Source organism: Trachurus japonicus, chromosome 17 (assembly GCF_045865225.1).
Source record: "Trachurus japonicus isolate A0001 chromosome 17, Traja_1.0".
Taxonomy (NCBI): Eukaryota; Metazoa; Chordata; class Actinopteri; order Carangiformes; family Carangidae; genus Trachurus; species Trachurus japonicus.
The window spans coordinates 4,185,815-4,205,669 of record NC_140923.1 but is presented as its reverse complement, the minus strand read 5'-3'; the positions used below and the strand labels follow the sequence as shown (position 1 = coordinate 4,205,669).

At 43.1% G+C, this 19,855-nt stretch overlaps 1 protein-coding gene across 1 annotated transcript in view; it reads right to left on the bottom strand.

Annotated features, from left to right (window-relative positions):
• Nucleotides 1-8,153, bottom strand: part of LOC146969817 (uncharacterized) — a 33,969-nt gene extending 25,816 nt beyond the window's left edge. The window contains exon 1 of the mRNA XM_085805291.1: nucleotides 7,953-8,153. Coding sequence (XP_085661417.1) covers nucleotides 7,953-8,052 — 100 coding nt within the window. The 5' untranslated portion in view covers nucleotides 8,053-8,153. The remainder of the gene's footprint in view (nucleotides 1-7,952) is intronic.
• Between the last annotated feature and the right edge of the window lie 11,702 nt (nucleotides 8,154-19,855).

Here is a 19,855-nt window from a genome sequence, read left to right as displayed (position 1 = left end):
TCAGGTTTGAATTTCTAACCCATCTTATGTTAAATATTCGACTTACATTCGAATTTTTAATGTGTTTTTTTTTTTCTCATTATAGAGGGGGGAGGGGGGGGCAGCGATGGTGGTGGCGACAACGACACAGCAGAATGCAGAACAATCCTGCATAGGAGCTGTCCATGGTTACTTAACCAAAAGTCTCTTGAAGTGTTAAACAAAGTGTTGTAGCCAATTTGCATGTGTGTGTGTGTGTGGGTGTGAACGAATGAGTGTGGGTGTGTCAGTGGTGAGGCACTGTGGTTGGTAGGGTCTACCTGCACACCCGTGGGCATGGGTGGTAATCAGGCAGACAAAGGTTAGATGAGGGAGACAGAGCTCAGTAGTGTCAGGGAATCAGGATCAGGGAAGCCACACAGTTTTTCAACCGTGTCTGTGTGTGTGAGAGGGCTGAATGAGTTTTGTATCACCGTCTTAGCATTTTTGTATGAGCTCATTTTTAAGTTTAATTAGCACCCGGCCTTTTGTAGGTGTTTAAGATGTAAAATTAACTCATTGAGTGCCAACCACGTAATTTCTCGTTTTTCGTTCCCATGCGTTGAGTGCCAAAAACTAGATTTTTCGTTTTTTGCTTTTTTTTTAAATTATGAAAATAGACACTTTAATACACATTATATGTAAATTTGGGGACTCTACGACGAGGAGAACTGAAATAGATGACGATCAAAGTCACATGACAGCTCATGATCTGGAAGTTTTTATCATAACTCGGCTTTTGCAAACGGAGTTCTGCATGCAGATGCAGCGCAGATGCAGCAGCTGCTCTGCTCTCACCTGCGCTGCTGCTCCAGCAGCTCGGAGCCGAACAGGAAGCTCTCAGCCGACAGTCCCGCCCGGTCTTCATCTGGAGCAACACCGTGTCCTCCCCAAAGTCCTCCCGCGGTAAAATCTGATGGTCTCTGGGCCAAAGCAGACCGCCGTCACCGACCCGTACCACAGACGGACCGCGACCACCGGTGGGACCGGTGTTCCCGAGGCGCTGTGGCCGGCAGACCCTCACGTTCCGCGGCGAGAGGCTGTGACACGGCACGGTGCGTCTGTGTTATTGCTGTTTAGTGGCGCCCCCCCCCCCGCCCCCGATGGTGGTTTTGTGAATAGAACAACAATTGTTGTATATATTTATCTTATACGAGCCCTTTGATCCAGAAATACGAGTGTGAGAAGAGCGGCAGGCACAAACAGAGCACCTTTCATAAAAGACGCTCTATCTCCTTTTCTAGAAAAAAAGGAGGGATTTTGGTGAAACCCAGCCATGTTTAGCTTGACTTTTCTCAGGAACGGAGGCACGTAGAAACAAACGGTTTGTGGTCATTTGAAGCATAAAGTTAAACCTTTCAATTGAGCTACAGTATGTGTTGGTGGCAATAATATAGAATACACTATGGCTCTACATAAAAAGTCAAAAATGGTCTAAATTGCCGGTACACTTGACTAAAACTTTGGAAAGGAGCGCGGCACTCAATGAGTTAATAAAGTGTCAAACTTATTGCCAATGGAGGACCTCATTTTTCACACACCACCAGGAGTTGAAAACGACTTCAGATTCCCTCAAGTGGCCTTTTTTTTGTTGGTAGCTAAATTGCCACTACATTTTGTTGAAAAACTCAGCTTCAAGCTGCACTCATCCCATTCCATGCCAGCTGATTCCAATCAAGTGGATGCAGACAAAGAAAGCCTGGGCAAAGCAACACTGAAGAATCACGGTAGGACTGATTAAGAATTGTTAAGCCGTGTGGAAGAGATTGGCCTTCTCACAAAAAGGGATACAGGTATAAATCCTGCTACAATTCAAATAAAGCCTCTGGCCTTTAAATCAGTCAAAATGGGTGACGTGGCTGCAGCTGTCAATCAAGGTGAAATGGAAAGTGGATGTGATAAAAGACTAATCAAACTCACAGTTAAAGCACTGGAAGCAAAAATAATATCACAACAAAAGGAAAGAAATCTCAAAATAAAGAAACTCCATAACTTAAAAAAGGAAGTTCAACAATTAATGACTTCAAAGAAAAATGTGTCTGAGGTGCAAACAACGTATGAAGTGTTCTTAAAGCTGTGTGTGGAAATCAAAGAGTTGCATCAATCATTGAAATCAATGTTACCTGCGGATGAAATTTTAAAACAAGATGGTGATGGTGATGATGGTCCTGTTGCAAATACAGATGTGCCTGATGATGATGTTGCAAATGTGCTTGATGATGATGATGCTGGAAACAAGGATGTGCTTAACGATTATGCTGCTGCAAATACAAACGTGCTTGACAATGCTGCCGTTTCTGTGGTCAATGATGATATTGTTCCTGGTGATAGTATTTCTAATGTTGGTCGTAGAACATGTTCATCAGCTGGCCGTTCCAGCTACAGGTCTTTAAGATCTTCAGCCTCCTCTGCATGTCTAAAAGCAGAGGCTGAAAGGGCTGCTCTCCTTGCAATGGCAGCTTGCCTCAAAGAAAAACATGAACTGGAAGCTCAGGAGGAGCAAATCAGAAAGAAAAGGGAACTTCTTGAACTGCAAAGTAAAATTGCTGCTCACACCGCAAAAGTTACTGTGTACAGAGAATTGGATGGTCAGAGCTCCAGAGCCCATTCAAATGGAATGAATTCGTATCTGGAAAGATCAAAACGTAAATCATCCCTCAGACCCTCTGCTATAGAATTTGTTCCACAAGGTTCAAACATCAGTTTTATCATCTACCATCAGGAGGCAGCAAGACGGCAATGCTAATGGAGGCACAGCCCAAAAAGCCAGCCCATCAGTTTCATCATTTACCATCAGGAGGCAGCAAGGCTGCAATGCCAATGGAGGCACAACCTAAAAAGCGAGATCATCAGTTCTATCATCCACCATCAGGGGGCAGCAAGGCTGCAATGCCAGTGGAGGCACAGTTCAATCAGTTAAACCATCATTTTCATCATCCACCATTACGAGACAACAAAGCTGCCACGTCAATGGATGCACAGCCCATAAAGTCAGACCATCAGCTCCATCATCCACCTATAGGCAGCAGCAAAGCTGTTATGCTGATGGAGGCTCCGTTCAACCAGTCAAACCACCAGTTCCATCATCCACCACTAGGAGGCAGCAAGGCTGCAATTTCAATGGACGGACAGCCCACAAAGTCAAACCACCAGGTCCATCATCCACCATTAGGAGGCCACAAAGCTGCCATATCCACGGGTGCACAACCCAAGGAAAATGTTGCACATGGTGGACCAAGTCCTTATGTTATGAATCCACAACCAAGCATGCCTCAAAGATTTCAAGAAACATCTCATGTGCATCACACACAGCAACCCACCATGTATTTTACACAGGAACCCATTCAACACAATGACCTAATGCAAACTGATGTGAATCAAGGCAATCTGTTAACCATCATGCAACGTCAAAATGACATTACAGCCCTTCTGATACAGCAACAGTCTTCATTGTCACTCCCTCCAAGAGATATACCTACCTTTGATGGAGACCCACTTGAATACATTGCGTTCATAAGAGCCTTTCAGCACGGAGTGGAAGGAAAGGCTGCCAGCAGTATGGACTGCCTGTATTTCCTAGAACAATACACAAAAGGACAACCAAAAGAACTGATTAAGAGCTGTCAACACATGCCACCTGACAGAGGATATGAAAGAGCAAAAGAACTGTTAAAGGAACGATTTGGAAATGAGCAAAAAATAGCCTGTGCATATGGAGAAAGCCCTGGGATGGCCACAGGTGAAGTCAGAGGACATCAAGGCTTTGCAAGCTTTTTCATTGTTTCTCCGTGTCTGTTGTAATGCTATGGAGGATATCAGTTACATGTCAGAGATGAACATGCCTTCCAATATGCGTGTCATTATCCTGAAGCTACCTTATAAATTGAGGGGAAAATGGAGGAGCACTGCTTATGAGCTGCAGGAGAGGCACCAACGTCAAGCAGGCTTCAGTGACATTGTCAACTTCATTGAGAGACAAGTGTCTATTGTTTCTAATCCACTTTTTGGAAACATTCAGGACACAGTCATTTCATCACCAAATCACAAAAGTGGAAACAAGGTCTCTCATGCTCGATACGATGGAAAAGGAAGTAGTTTTGCAACTTCTGTGACGGCTGTCAATGCTAAACCTGTGACTCAAGTGCAAAAGGAAAATAACTTACCTGATAAATCAACAAATGTGTTTTGTCTGCTGTGTGAAGAGGGTCACAAACTGGAGTCGTGTCCCATAATGGAGAAGAAGTTGCACCAAGAGAAAATTGACTTTTTAAAAGAGAAAGGTGCTTGCTTCGGGTGTTTAACTGTTGGACACATGAGTTAAGACTGTCATAGGCGTCTGTCTTGTAAATTGTGTAACCTAAAGCATCCTACCATCCTCCACATTCATTCAAAGAAAGAGATCAAGTCAGAGGATGCACAGCAGGAAACACCAGAGAACAGTCACACGGTTTCTCCGAAGACATGTGGCCATATAGGGGCTGGAGCACAGGATTGTGTCTTGGCTATTGTACCTGTACAGATCAAGGCCAACAAAGGTAGCAAGATACTGACCACTTATGCGTTCTTAGATCCCGGCAGCACAGCCACTTTCTGCTCCGAGCGACTCATGAGGGAGCTAAATGTCAGAGGAAGAAGTGCTAAATTTCTATTGAAAACAATGAACCAAGAAAAGTTTGTGGACAGTCACATCATCTCAGGATTGGAGATAGCTGCACTCAACAGTAACACCTACTTTGATTTACCTGATGTGTACACACAATGCAAGATGCCTGTGACCCGTGACAACATTCCACGGCAGGAAGAATTGAGTGCCTGGTCTCATCTCAGCTCTGTGGAAATTCCTGTCATTGATGCTGATGTGGAACTGTTAATCGGAACCAACGTTCCAAAGGTAATGCAGCCATGGGAGGTGATAAACAGTAATGGTGAAGAACCCTACAGTATGCCATCAAAACTCTGTTGGGCTGGGTTATCAATGGACCACTGAGAGGAGGCAGTGAGAGTAACAGCATCTGTCGCACCATTACTGCTAATCCAATATCCATTGCTCACATAGAGGAACTGAAGCAATACGACCACAATTGTAATGAAAGTTCAACAGATGGAAAGCCAGAGGTCAAAGGTGAGGCCATGGTAAACACTGTGATAATCAAAGATGCACCAAACGCAAAGGTGTTACAGTTGACTCAGAAGAGGAACGAAATAGGAGCATCTGTGTTGAGTAATGGGCTTGACATGACTCGACAAAAGAACAAAGTTGAGAAGGAGATGAGAGAGTTCAGAGCCACGTTGGGGGAGCAAATCTTGCCTCTTGAAGATACTACGACAGCTGAGAACGCCATCATTCAGTGTTGCCAACAGGAAAGATTCAGTGGTGGAACAGCCGCACTGAAAATTGAAACATTTGGAGTGAAGAAAAGCAGTTACGTTTACAAACTCGACCCAGTGTTGGAAAATGGGCTTTTGGGAATGGGAGGACAGCGCAGCAAAACAGCTATGCCAGATGACACGAAACATCTTGTCATTCTTGTTGAAGATCAGCACATCCCCACTCTCACTTTACGCCACATTAATGAACAGCTGGGACATTGTGGAAGAAATTACCTGCTTTCAGACTACGCTGGAGGCAAGCTCAAGATCTCTTATCACACATTTGGGATATTCACCTCTATTGAGGAGAAACAAAGTTGGATGGAGGACAAGAGAAGCTTTGGCGCAGGAGATGTTGATCTTGTGGTGGACTCTTCTGCTCCTCTCAGATCCTGGCTGTTGGGGAGGGTACTATACAGACCTTTCCTGACACACGACGGTTTGTGCGGTCTGTCAAAGATCAGATCAAGTACAACATATTGGAGCGACTAATTATGAAGATCCTTCTTCCACTGGAAGCTGGTTGAAGGCTCTTATGAAGATTTACGTCATACATTGGCGTCAAAGTTGGACTATGGACACATGAACATTATTGAATGGGACTTTTAAAAAATGCATAGTAATTGGCTCCAGTTGTTTGAGTGTGTTGAATTGTTGTGTTATTATACAGTAACAATTAGGGGCCGGTGTGTTGTAGCCAATTTGCGTGTGTGTGTGGGTGTGAACGAATGAGTGTGGGTGTGTCAGTGGTGAGGCACTGTGGTTGGTAGGGTCTACCTGCACACCCGTGGGCATGGGTGGTAATCAGGCAGACAAAGGTTAGATGAGGGAGACAGAGCTCAGTAGTGTCAGGGAATCAGGATCAGGGAAGCCACACAGTTTTTCAACCATGACTGTGTGTGTGAGAGGGCTGAATGAGTTTTGTATCACCGTCTTAGCATTTTTGTATGAGTTCATTTTTAAGTTTAATTAGCACCCGGCCTTTTGTAGGTGTTTTTTAAAGATGTAAAATTAATAAAGTGTCAAACTTATTGCCAATGGAGGACCTCATTTTTCACACACCACCAGGAGTTGAAAACGACTTCAGATTCCCTCAAGTGGCCTTTTTTTGTTGGTAGCTAAATTGCCACTACACAAAGGGAACTATGGACTGTGGAAGTTTGAATAGCAAAAATACATAAGTTATCTTGACGTGAACCATATGTTGCGGTATATTTTTTAAAAAAAGGATAGTTGATCCCCCTCGCGGGGGCTGCGGGGTTAGGGTGCAACAGATCACAGCTGATCCGTGATCGGCACACAAGTGGTCCGCGGATCTATCGATTAAAAAAAAAAAAAAGGTGTGCGTGTAGTGTGGGGACACATACGCGCACCGTGGCAGCGAAATGAACGGGCAATTAAAAAAACTCTGCTCGTATATTTGAAGCTGCAGCAACAACTGCATTTTGTTTTATCATACTACTCCGAACGTCGCGACGCACTACGTTAATTTGCCTCGTTACGGAAGGCAAATGTTCGAACGTTAGTTTCCACCTTCGAATGTTCTCATTTTGACTAACATTCGAATTATATTCGAATAGCGAAGTTCGTTCTGACAGCCCTAGTAGGAACCCCTGCACAGAAAAAACTACAAATCTGCTGACTGCTTTACGGCAGACGTCACTTCCTCCTTTCCTCTTTCGTTAAAAAGATGGAAGTCAATGCAAATACCTATGTGGGATTACCGCTATCATGGCAGAAGCAGCAAGAAAACCAAAGAAATTAAAAGTTTTGTCTGAGGAGACTAAAAAACCAAAGAGGGAGACTAACGGGCAAATCCCACTGGATGTGGAACGGCTGCAGCCGATACGTTTCTATTCTGGTCAGTGTGTGAGCTTCCACCGGCTGCTGCTCCGCTGTGTCACAGCTCTGGCATTCAGCAGCCATGACCAGCTGGAGCACGGTGCATGAATTCAGCACAGAGCAGCTCGCACGGGACAGGAAATTGTGTACAAAATACAAAACAAAACACCCGGTTAATTTTCAGAATAAAATACACCGTGTTTACAACGAATCATATTTCTCGCACTACACCTTGAAAACGTTGTAGTGGGCTGAGGCCAGAAGTCAACAGGTCAGAGGTTTTCAGACACCATTTCACCCCGTCGACACCATGAACAAGGAGATACTGATTGTAAAATCACTAAACAGGCAGATCAACAGGTCAGCACCGAGTTGTTGCACGTGACCGGAGATCAGCATGTTTACGATGCTACGTGCCGGTGCTCATGGGAAATGGGGTCTTCCTTCAGGCAAAACACTACCGCTTTGGTCCACTGGCGCCACCAAACTCAACCAAAACTGAGGTTAGTATTGCTTTAAAACATGGACACTGTCCAGTGGTCTCACATTTTCTGTCAATATAGAGCAAAAAGCCTTGTACAGTTGGACTGTTTCAGGTCCTTTTGTATCAAGTTCCAATCAGTTGGGTCAGCAGAACTAAATGCTGTTTTCCCCAAAACCAGTCATAAAAGTTTTAAGTTTTAGTTGTGATACAGACATTATCTTCACATGTTAATTCTTACCAGGTATCAGTGAGTCTTTGCGGCAGTCGTACAACATCCCGAGGCTGAAAGGCCGGCCAAGAGCTGCCACCTCCATCGTCTCTCCAGATTCACCCGCCATTGTCCTGTCTTTAGAAGAGACAGTTCAACAGATAGGCCTACTATTATGCTGACAGAATGAGGCTCAAGTTGTAGCCGACAGACAATCAGCTGAATCCAGAGAGAAGAATTATGCTGCTTTTCCACTGAAGGTCGATACAGGTTTTTTGAAAGCGGATCAACCTGCTAACAATCAGTATATGACTCCTTTCCCACAGGTCATAAACACCCAAGTCTGATCTCCAGCTGGCGAGCTGTGTGGCTGGCTTAAACAGGTTGTTTTGGTCTGTGGGAAAGGGGCTTTACAGTGTGACTTCTCCTTGTTAGTTACACCTCGGCATCCAGAAATGTTGATTTTATCCTCGGCCAAGGACAGTTTGTAAACTGAGAGGGAATCAGAAATAATCCTTTAAATTAGTTTGCATGTTCTCCCTGTAGGTTGTCTTTGGGTTCTCCAATCCCCCCTTGTGATAAAGAGGTGAACTCCTCCCATGCCCTCATCTGGGCTTGGCTCTACTGTCTTATCACTGACTGCAGCTACTGGTCTGTGACCACAGACAGAGGACCCACCAATAGTTGTGCATTTTAGATTAATCTGTTTAGTTTGTTATTTTATTCTCTTTAAACGTCTAGTTCTATGATTGGAAAATGCTGAATATTGCATCAAGTAATGGTCCTCATGTCAATCTAAGCTCAAATACAAACCCCTCTTGTTCTGTACTCTTCACTTTTCAAATCAAGAGAGAGAGAAAAAACACATGAAAACGACATTCATTTTTAGTCTGAACTTGTTCCCTGACACAAATAAAACTGTGTTCAACAACATTTAAATGTCATCATTTTATCAATAAACAAGTTAAGGAGCATCATAATATTAACATGAAACCATCAACATCACATTGACTCAGGTACTCACCATTGATCAGTGAGGGAGCAGGAACTGTCTCTGTTTTCTCTGCTGCTGCTTTATGAAGCTGCAGTCTGCACACACACACATTCACACCAAACCTGAAAGTGAAAGTAAACTTGCCGCATTTTCTCCACCCATACTGATCATGATGCAGCAGTTATTTTCCACAGAGTAACATCAGTCTATCCACTGTCCCCCCACTCACAGTGTATCCACAGATATTGATCAGAAAACTGATAATTGAACAGTGGTGAAGTCTACACTCTGTATGGTGTAACCCAGTGAATAAAAAAAAGGCTAAAAGTAATGATATGCTGATATAGATGTGACAAGCCTGTGAATATCTCATTCATCCAGGTCATAGTTATCTCAAGGAAATTTCAATCAAACGCAACTGGACTTGGTTATTTGAAGACGTTTCACCTCTCATCCAAGAGGTTTCATCAGTTCATGCTTGCATCTGACCAGGCTGGGACTGGTCCTATGGACTTGTATCATCAGAACAGTTCATTTTTACAAGACATTGATGGAGAAGAGTCTGAACTCGTCCCCTGACACAAATGAATCTGTGTTCAACAACATTTTATGGAGTTATTTTTGTCTCATAAATATCTGTAAACGCACAGAAGGTGATCTACAAATGTTCCTTGGTTTGCACACGTGTTTTGCGATCCACAAATACAAATTTCTAATTTGTAACTTGTATTTTGGTTTTTACAAATAAATGTGTATTTGTAAATATATTGTATATTTGTAAATGTATAATTTTCCATTTGTAAAAACAAAAAAGCCATTTGTAAAACCGAAAATTCTGTCTGTGAAGTGTGACTCTGCATTTGTGGATCACCAATCACACACACGCATCTCTTTCTGCAATGACGTATTTCTGAGACATTCCTGTCGAGATCCACACAGAATCCACAAACTCACAGCTGCTGATTCACAAAGGGCCGCTCTCCTCACCAGGAGGGGCAGTGTTGGCGAGTAGCTGAATGAAAACTAACGAAGAAGACTGCTATTGGTTTATCTCGAGAAATTATTTTAATTCCCACTGTTAATGCGTCACTTTATTGAGTTTTAATGTTTTTTCATGCGATAAAGTAACTGTTTAGACCCCCAATATGCGGTTAGTTTATCCAAATGACGCCTGTTTGGAAGTTTGCTCCGCCATTCGCGGAGCAGTGAAGCTCCACCTGTGGAGCAGCTAAGCTAACTAGGCTACCACCGGACGAGCGGTCTATCACAGAGGCTATAGCCGGACTGCTGTGGTGATCGGCCGGCTAAGCCGCGGCATCTTCTCGGGGGAGAAAACGAGCACTTCAGTAAACCGGTTGCTGCCTCTGGATGAGCAGATCATCACAGAGGAAGCAGCCGGGCTGCTGAGGTGGTCGGCCGGCTAAGCGGCGGCGTCATTCCAGGGGAGAGACCAGCCCCAACCCGGTTGCTGCATCTGGATGAGCGGATCATCACAGAAGCAACAGCCGGGCTGCTGAGGTGGTCGGTCGGCTAATCTGCGTCGTCCTCCCAGGGGAGAAAAGGAGCCCATCAATCTACCGGCAGTTTTTTAGAGGTTTACCGCCGGCTGGATGAATTATTTTTAGGAGATAAATGTTGTCTCATTCAGTGGTGTAGTAGTCTGTAGGCTATATCAACAAACAAAACTATTTAGGGTCCGTGTACTTCGCGGCCATTCGATTTTTCCTTTAAACAGAACTGTCAAAAAACGAAAGTAAGCTGGTAATTTGGTTTTCCGTTTCAAACAAAAAACAAAAAAACAAAAATTCAGGCTGGTTTTTTCGTTTTTCGTTTTTTGCTTTTAAAACCAAAAAACGAGGAGACCAAAATCAAATAACGGCCAATTTTTAATTTTGATTGTTACAAAATCTCTCTTTTCGTTTTTGATAATAATATTATCGCTGATGACAGACCGGAAGTGTCTGGACTTCAAAATAAAAGCCCAGTGCATTGACTTATAGCCAAGAAAAAAAAAAAAAACTTGTTTCCCCCTTGTAAATGTTGTGTTTTGAGCAGGTTTTGAGCATATGCATACATTTTCGCAGCTGTTTGCCGCTGATACGTGTGTGTGTTTGTTTATAAATATATATATATATATTACGATCTGCTGCAGTAAGGCCACCGCTGGGGGCTGGGTGCATGATAGACCAACTCCTACTCCCGACTCATTCTGACCCTGAGATCTCCAACCCCGGGCATATTTGGCAGGTGGCAGACCCTTTATGGTTCTTTACTACTCTTTTCAGCCACATGAGATCCAGTCCCAGACCTCGGTTACAGTCAGGGAACTAGTAGAATCACCTCCACTGTGCGTAATAGTCGCGCGTAATGACAGCTCCTCGCCGGATGAATCTACACAGTTTTCCCACTATGTCGGCCCATTTCAAAACTCATTCCGGCGCCAGCATACAATTTATATTTGATTGATTGATATTGATTGATATTTGACCAGTAGTATTTGTACTCTTACTCAAGTAGCCTACTGGGGTCGAGTACTCTGTCCATCTCTGATAGAACATCAAAGATTGAACAGGTAAAACTACGACCCCCAAGGGTATGCTCGCAGTGCGACACCTGCTGGTAATTCTTTGTAAATGCACAGCATGGATTGAGAATAAAAGTTGTTATTGGATCCCCGGGGTGTGGAGAGAGGATTTACACATAATGTTCAGTAACATCACACTGGAAAGAAATATGTCACTGATGTAATCTTAACAATGATAATATAAATTGTATGCTGGCGCCGGAATGAGTTTTGAAATGGGCCGACATAGTGGGAAAACTGTGTAGATTCATCCGGCGAGGAGCTGTCATTACGCGCGACTATTACGCACAGCGGAGGTGATTCCACTAGTTCCCTGACTGTAACCGAGGTCTGGGACTGGATCTCATGTGGCTGAAAAGAGTAGTAAAGAACCATAAAGGGTCTGCCACCTGCCAAATATGCCCGGGGTTGGAGATCTCAGGGTCAGAATGAGTCGGGAGTAGGAGTTGGTCTATCATGCACCCAGCCCCCAGCGGTGGCCTTACTGCAGTAGATCGTAATATATATATATATATATTTATAAACAAACACACACACGTATCAGCGGCAAACAGCTGCGAAAATGTATGCATATGCTCAAAACCTGCTCAAAACACAACATTTACAAGGGGGAAACAAGTTTTTTTTTTTTTTTTCTTGGCTATAAGTCAATGCACTGGGCTTTTATTTTGAAGTCCAGACACTTCCGGTCTGTCATCAGCATTAATATTATTATCAAAAACGAAAAGAGAGATTTTGTAACAATCAAAATTACAAATTGGCCGTTATTTGATTTTGGTCTCCTCGTTTTTTGGTTTTAAAACCAAAAACCAAAAAACGAAAAAACCAGCCTGAATTTTTGTTTTTTTGTTTTTCGTTTGAAACGGAAAACCAATGGCCGCGAAGTACACGGACCATTTAGTCTATAATGGGCTATGTACAATCACCACCGCTACATCAATAAATAAATGTTTTACAATGAAACGGTCAGTCAGTTGACATTAACAATGAAGGTCGTTTTCTCCCCTGGGAGGAGACCGCGGCTTAGCCGGCCGACCACCACAGCAGCCCGGCTGTAGCCTCTGTGATATACCGCTCGTCCGGTGGTATCCTAGTTAGCTGCTCCACAGGTGGAGCTTCACTGCTCCGCGAACGGCGGAGCAAACTTCCAAACAGGCGTCATTTGGATAAACTAACCGCATATTGGGGGTCTTAACAGTTACTTTATCGCATGAAAAAACATTAAAACTTAATAAAGTGACGCATTAACAGTGGGAATTAAAATAATTTCTCGAGATAAGCCAGTAGCAGTCTTCTTCGTTAGTTTTCATTCAGCTACTCGCCAACACTGCCCCTCCTGGTGAGGAGAGCGGCCCTTTGTGAATCAGCAGCTGTGAGTTTGTGGATTCTGTGTGGATCTCGACAGGAATGTCTCAGAAATACGATGCGTGTGTGTGATTGGTGATCCACAAATGCAGAGTCACACTTCACAGACAGAATTTTCGGTTTTACAAATGGCTTTTTTGTTTTTACAAATGGAAAATTATACATTTACAAATATACAATATATTTACAAATACACATTTATTTGTAAAAACCAAAATACAAGTTACAAATTAGAAATTTGTATTTGTGGATCGCAAAACACGTGTGCAAACCAAGGAACATTTGTAGATCACCTTCTGTGCGTTTACAGATATTTATGAGACAAAAATAACTCCATAACATTTCATCATTTGATCAATAAACAAGACTTCAGGAGCATCATATTATTAACATGAAACCATCAACATCACATTGACTCAGGTACTCACCATTGATCAGTGAGGGAGCAGGAACTGTCTCTGTTTTCTCTGCTGCTGCTTTATGAAGCTGCAGTCTGCACACACACACACTCACACCAAACCTGAAAGTGAAAGTAAACTTGCCGCATTTTCTCCACCCATACTGATCATGATGCTGCAGTTATTTTCCACAGAGTAACATCAGTCTATCCACTGTCGCACCACTCACAGTGTATCCACAGATATTGATCAGAAAATTGATAATTGAACAGTGGTGAAGTCTACACTCTGTATGGTGTAACCCAGTGAATAAAAAACAGGTTAAAAGTAATGATATGCTGATCTAGATGTGACAAGCCTGTGAATATTCCAATATTCTCATTCATCCAGGCCATAGTTATCTCAAGGGAATTTAAATCGAACGCAACTGGACTTGGTTATTTGTCTTAGAAGACGTTTCACCTCTCATTTTCAAGCAGCATACACTAAAAGAATGTTGTCTCTTGCAAGTAATATTTCATCTGACCCCTCTCACGTGTTATTCAAGGAATATCAGCTTCTGCCATCAAAGAGAAGGTTTAGAGTTCCACAAGCTGGACTGAACAGGCTGAGGAACTCTTTTGTCCCTCAGTCTGTCTAACTAGGGTTCATGTATGGACTGACCACTGGGTGTTGCACCAAAGACACATTGTAATGTTGGATTTATGTTGTGAATAGAGTTAGGAGGTAGTTTGTTTTGTTTTTGTTTTTCTTTAAATGTGACGTTTGAGAGTAACATTTATGCTTTCTGTAAATGTTGTGCTTGTTATTTTGTTTATTATTTGTGTGAAACTTTGGACGTCATGGGACGCAAGACAAATTTCAGAGTGATCTGACAATAAAGTGCAATCTTAATCTTAATCTTAATCATCCAAGAGGCTTCATCAGTTCATGCTTGCATCTGACCAGGCTGGGACTGGTCCTATGGACTTGTATCATCAGAACAGACCTGTCTGTGATGGTCAGCCTCCTTGCTTGAAGCTGAACATCACAGGGCGTCTCAGCGAACAAGTCAGCAGTGTAAAGCTCCAGCATAAATGATGATTTTTCATTTTATTTTATTCTCTTTAAACATCTAGTTCTATGATTAGAAAATGCTGAATACTGCATCAAGTAATTGGCCCCCATTTTCAATCTAAGCTCAAATGCAAACCCCTCTTGTTCTGTACTCTTCACTTTTTAAATCAAGAGAGAGAAAAAACACATGAAAACAAAGTTCATTTTTACAAGACATTGATGGAGAAGAGTCTGAACTTGTCCCCTGACACGAATGAATCTATGTTCAACATCATTTAAATTTCATCATTTTATCAATAAACAAAACGTCAGGAGCATCATAATATTAACATGGAACCATCAACATCACATTGACTCAGGTACTCACCACTGATCAGTGAGGGAGCAGGAACTGTCTCTGTTTTCTCTGGTGCTGCTTTATGAAGCTGCAGTCTGCACACACACACTCACACCAAACCTGAAAGTGAAAGTAAACTTGCCGCATTTTCTCCACCCATACTGATGATGGTGGATTGGTGGATTGGTGTCCTGGCGGTGTTTCCTTTGTGTTGTTTGCATTGGTTGATTCTTCACTTTTTTCCCCTTTATTTGCTTCATGTGTGGTGTCCCTGGAATCCCCCTTTTTGTTGGACCCATCTGTCACAAGTAGGCCTCAGCCCTGATTGGTTTCCCTTTTTAATTTCCCCCCCAGTAAGTGATTCTACTGTACCAGAGTCTTAAATAGAAAATTGTAACTAATAAAATAATGTTTTTGTACCGTTGAACTGCCGTCTCTGCCGCATTGCGAACAAACCAAGTGTCTTCCTCCTTTTGGGTTAGTCCTCTTAAAGAAGTCCCATAATTCATTATTACATACCAACGTCCTCGCACCGCCACATGCAGGTGGATTACGGACTTCCTGACAGACAGACGGCAGTTCGTGAGGCTGGGGAAGCATGTCTCTGACTCCCGGACCATCAGCACTGGATCCCCCCAAGGCTGCATCCTTTTTCCTCTGCTGTTCTCCCTGTACACCAACAGCTGCACATCTGGGGCCGGTTGCACCAACTGGTCTTAAGCCTGGTCTTAACTAAGACCAGGCTTAACTTGGCGTTCTAAGCCCAGTCGCACAGTTACGCCAGTTGCACCAGCTGGTCTTAAGCCCAGGCTTAACTAAGACCAGGCGTAAATATTACGCCTGGTCGGCAGCAGGCGTAAAGTTGAAAAAGATTCCTGTTTCCATAGTAACAACTTTCATCTTTCTGTTAATGAAAGAGATGGCGCGTCTTATACATCGCCTTTACAACGAGCGGGCATTTAGACGGGAAAGAATAATTAGGGACAGAATCAACCCACTAGATATTTATAACGACGAGGAGCTGATTGAGAGGTTTCGATTCTGTAGGAGAGATCTGTATGAACTTGTTGACGAGCTGTCACCGGACTTAGAATTTGTGTCGGACCACAACGCAGCACTGCCACCAACCCTGCAGCTGCTGATCGCTCTGCGTTTTTACGCAAATGGAGCTTTCCAAAACACCGTTGGAGACATGATCGGCGTCCACAAGTCCACCGCCTGCCGGGCCATCCGCAGGGTGTCACTGGCCCTGAGCCGCCGCCTTCCGCGGTATATTCGCCTCCTTCCGCGGTATATTCGCCTCCCAACCGGAGAAGAGTCAGCGTTGGTGAAGCAACGGTTCCGCCAGACCTCCGGCATCCCTGGAATCTTGGGCTGCATTGATGGGACTCACATCCAGATCCAGGCTCCATCTGATCATGAGTATTTGTACGTGAACCGTAAAGGTTATCATTCCATCAATGTACAAATTGCTTGTGACGCCAGTTATCGTATCATCAACCTGGTGGCAAGATGGCCTGGATCCACCCACGATGCACGCATCCTCCGGGAGAGTATGCTGTACCAAGATTTTGAGGCTGGGAGGGTGAACGGGCTGCTTCTCGGGGACAGTGGCTACCCTTTGAAACGGTGGCTGATGACTCCGATACTCGCTCCAAGGACTGAGCAAGACCGGCGGTATAACTCCATCCATGCCGCCACCAGGTCCATCGTGGAGCGATGCATCGGAGTCCTCAAGCGCAGGTAAACTACAAAGTGTGATTATTAGGCTATTATATTATTATTATTATTATTATTATTATTATTATTATTTATTTATTTATTTATTTATTACATTGATTAGGACAGATCACCTCACAAAACAGCTGATCAGTGCCGTCAACATTGAAGTCCACTATTTGCTCATATACTGGCTTTATAAAACGAATTTCGTTTTCTTTTGATATCATAATGTTGATAATTTCCCCTGCATGCACACCAATACACAAATATTTTTACCAGGATGTCTGGAAAATAATTTATGCGCCGTGCGTCTGCGCGCGCGCGTGTGTGTGTGTGTGTGTGTGAAATAGCTGAACAGGTCTACATGAAAGACTAAATTACTAATATAGGCTAATAATAATTCTCTAGGTTTCACTGCCTTCACGGGGAGATGCGGATGCGGCCGGAAAGAGTCTGCACTGTGGTGGCGGCGTGCACTGTTCTCCACAACATCTGCGTCACCAAGAGGATCCCCCTGCCCAGGCAACACCATCAGCCGGTTCAGGAGGAGGATGTGCACGCTGCAGTGCCTGCAGTGCATGAGGACGTCGGTGGACGACTAGTCCGTGCACAAATTGTTAATGCCCTATAGGTTCATACAGATCTCTCCTATTGTTTAATCTCATTCAGCTCCTTGTCGTTGTAATTGTTCACTGTTAGGCTTCTGTTCGATTCCCGTCTAAATGCCTGCTCGTTGTAAACCAAATACAAATATAATAACATAGGCTATAGCCTAAAAGATATACAGAGTAGGCTATATAAAGAAAAACATAAAGAAAGAATGATTGTAAATGAATAAATATTTTATTGTTTATATGAAATCTGTGGTTGATTATTATTATTATTATTATTATTATCATTTCATTCAAAATGAGATAACAAGAAATAAATATATATACAGTAGCCTAGCCTATATCAAGCACAAAGAAAGAAAATGATGGCGCTTGAAAAATAAACTAGTATAGGTCTATTATTTACATTGATTGTGGCTGATAAATTGGCTATAGTATTCGATTCAAAATGTTTAAAAAAAAGGTTAAAAACAACAACAACAAAACAAGCACATTAATTGTGGCTGATTATTTGTATTAGTATTAATAGCGTATTTTGATTCAGTTTAAAACATGATAAGACCTCTCCTCCTCCTCAAAAATAGATGGTGTGTCCATTTTCCGTTGAAGCAGCTTAATTTCAAGACTCAACTTTTGCTTCTCCAGCTCCAACTTTTCCTGCTCTACTATGAGCTTTTTCGTCTCAGCCTCCACCCTGACGACCTCCTTCTCCAGCAGCAGCTGCTGCAAATCGTCGTCTCTCCTCCTCTTTTGTGCCGGTGTTGCTCCGCTGCTGTCATGGGACTGTGGAGATGTGGCATCACCGGTCGACTCTGTAATCAGTGATTTCATAAGTAAATGGCCAACCGTTGTCAATTTCAAAGATGTAGGCTACGTTATTACACTCTCGCAAGAAGCAGTGTTTACTGGCAGATTTTAGTATAGCCTAACTTTATTCAGCTATTACTAATAGCCTACATAGGCTAAATAAATAGTAAATAAATAAATAAATGTATAAAACACACACACACACACACACACACACACACACACACACACACACACACACACCTTCACAGTTTCCAGTGTTGCTGCTCTCATCACTGTGGTCGCTGCTGATTTCTGGATGGACGTCTTCCAGCGGTTGACTATAACCGCCGCTTTCCACTCCTGCCAACCCAGTAAATGCCGGTGAATCTTCACCAAAGACATCGACAATTATGTCACTGTACACCGATGTTTTGGGGGGAGGACCTCCGCCGGTTTGGTGTGTTTTTTTTAGTGCTGGGCATAGATTAATTTTTTTAATCTAGATTAATCTCACTGCAATCTTGGAGTTAATCTAGATTAATCTAGATTAAAATGGCTCATTTGAATTCTGATGAAGGCATTCAAGTGATGCACGATATGAAAAATTTCTACCAATAACCCATAATTTCCTGGTTCTCATTGCCGATACCGATAAATTCATATTTGTATATATAACATAATAGGCTCTAACCCAGGGGTTTTCAAAGTGTGAGAGAGTGAGCCCCCCTTATTGAAAAATAAACAGCTGTGCGCCCCCCCCCTCCAAAAAAAAGAGAAGAGAATTAAACATAGCCTATTTATTATCAATTACTATGACCAAAACAATATTTGATTCATTAAACATAAATTGGTCTTTCCTGTAGGATTTGTTTGATTTACAAGCTTGTTTCTCAGCATATATTAATTATCATGACAACATAGCACTGACGAATAAACCTAAACATTGATACAGAACTCTGTAACACACTCATCACACAAGCAGCTTCATGATCTCCCTGTGTGATCATCTGGGAAGCAGACAGTCTGAGGTTGAAGTTTATATCAATGCACAGGTGACACTGTGACAGGTCTCTGTACGTCTTGACCACATGTCAGCTGTTCATCTGGGAAGCAGACAGTCTGAGACGTGCATCTTTTTTTTAATTTTTTTTATAGGAGCGGTATATTGCGGCTTTATGCGGGAGGACACTCAGTGCTACAGCTGATCCAATGTATTTATCTGAGCTTGGTCACCGCGAGAGGCACCGGGTCGCTTTGAGCTGCGTTCATATGAAGTTATAGGCTACCTGACGCTGTGCAGCACCTGACGCTCTTCTTTTTCCAACATGCGCGGATGTAACGACTCCTACTATGTAGGCTACTGTACATGTGTGATTCGCTCCAAGCGACAGTGGTAAAGCAGCTGTTTTAATTCCCGCTGTGGAGCTGTTAATATGTCACTTTATTACGTTTTAATATTTTTTCAGATGGAATCTAACCGTGTAGATCCCCACTTTGTGGTTAGTTTATCCAAATAACGCCTGTTTGCTCCGACGTTGTGAGAGCAGCCGACCGGGAGCAGCAGCAGCAGCAGCTCGTCACAGACGCAGCTGCCTCCGGTGACACCGGTCAGCTGACGTGGCGGTCAGCCTGCGTCGCCGTCGGCATCCCTCGGGGAGAAAACGAGCAGAGTAACTTACCCGCAGGTTTTTAGAGGTTTTCCGCCGGTGGTTTAATTCTTTTTAAATATATAAATGTTGGTCTCATTGATGAAACCTAACAACTGTGGAAGCCGCAGTTTGAATGAAAGGTGAAACTTACTGGACAGAAGAGCAGCGCAGCCTCAGGGCTCTGTACAGAAATCACCACGTTACGTCAATAAATTAATGTTTTACAATGAACCGAGCGGTCTACCTGTCATTTAATTGAAATAAAAAATACAGCAGAGGGAAATTCGGTGTGACTGTTTTTTTCGTGCACGTCCACGGTGCACAGCTCCACGACCTGCTTTGTACAAGGTGCATGTTGACCCAGCCCCCAGACAACTTTGAGAATAGATTAACGGCTATAATTTTCTTATCGCGCGATAAGAGTCTCA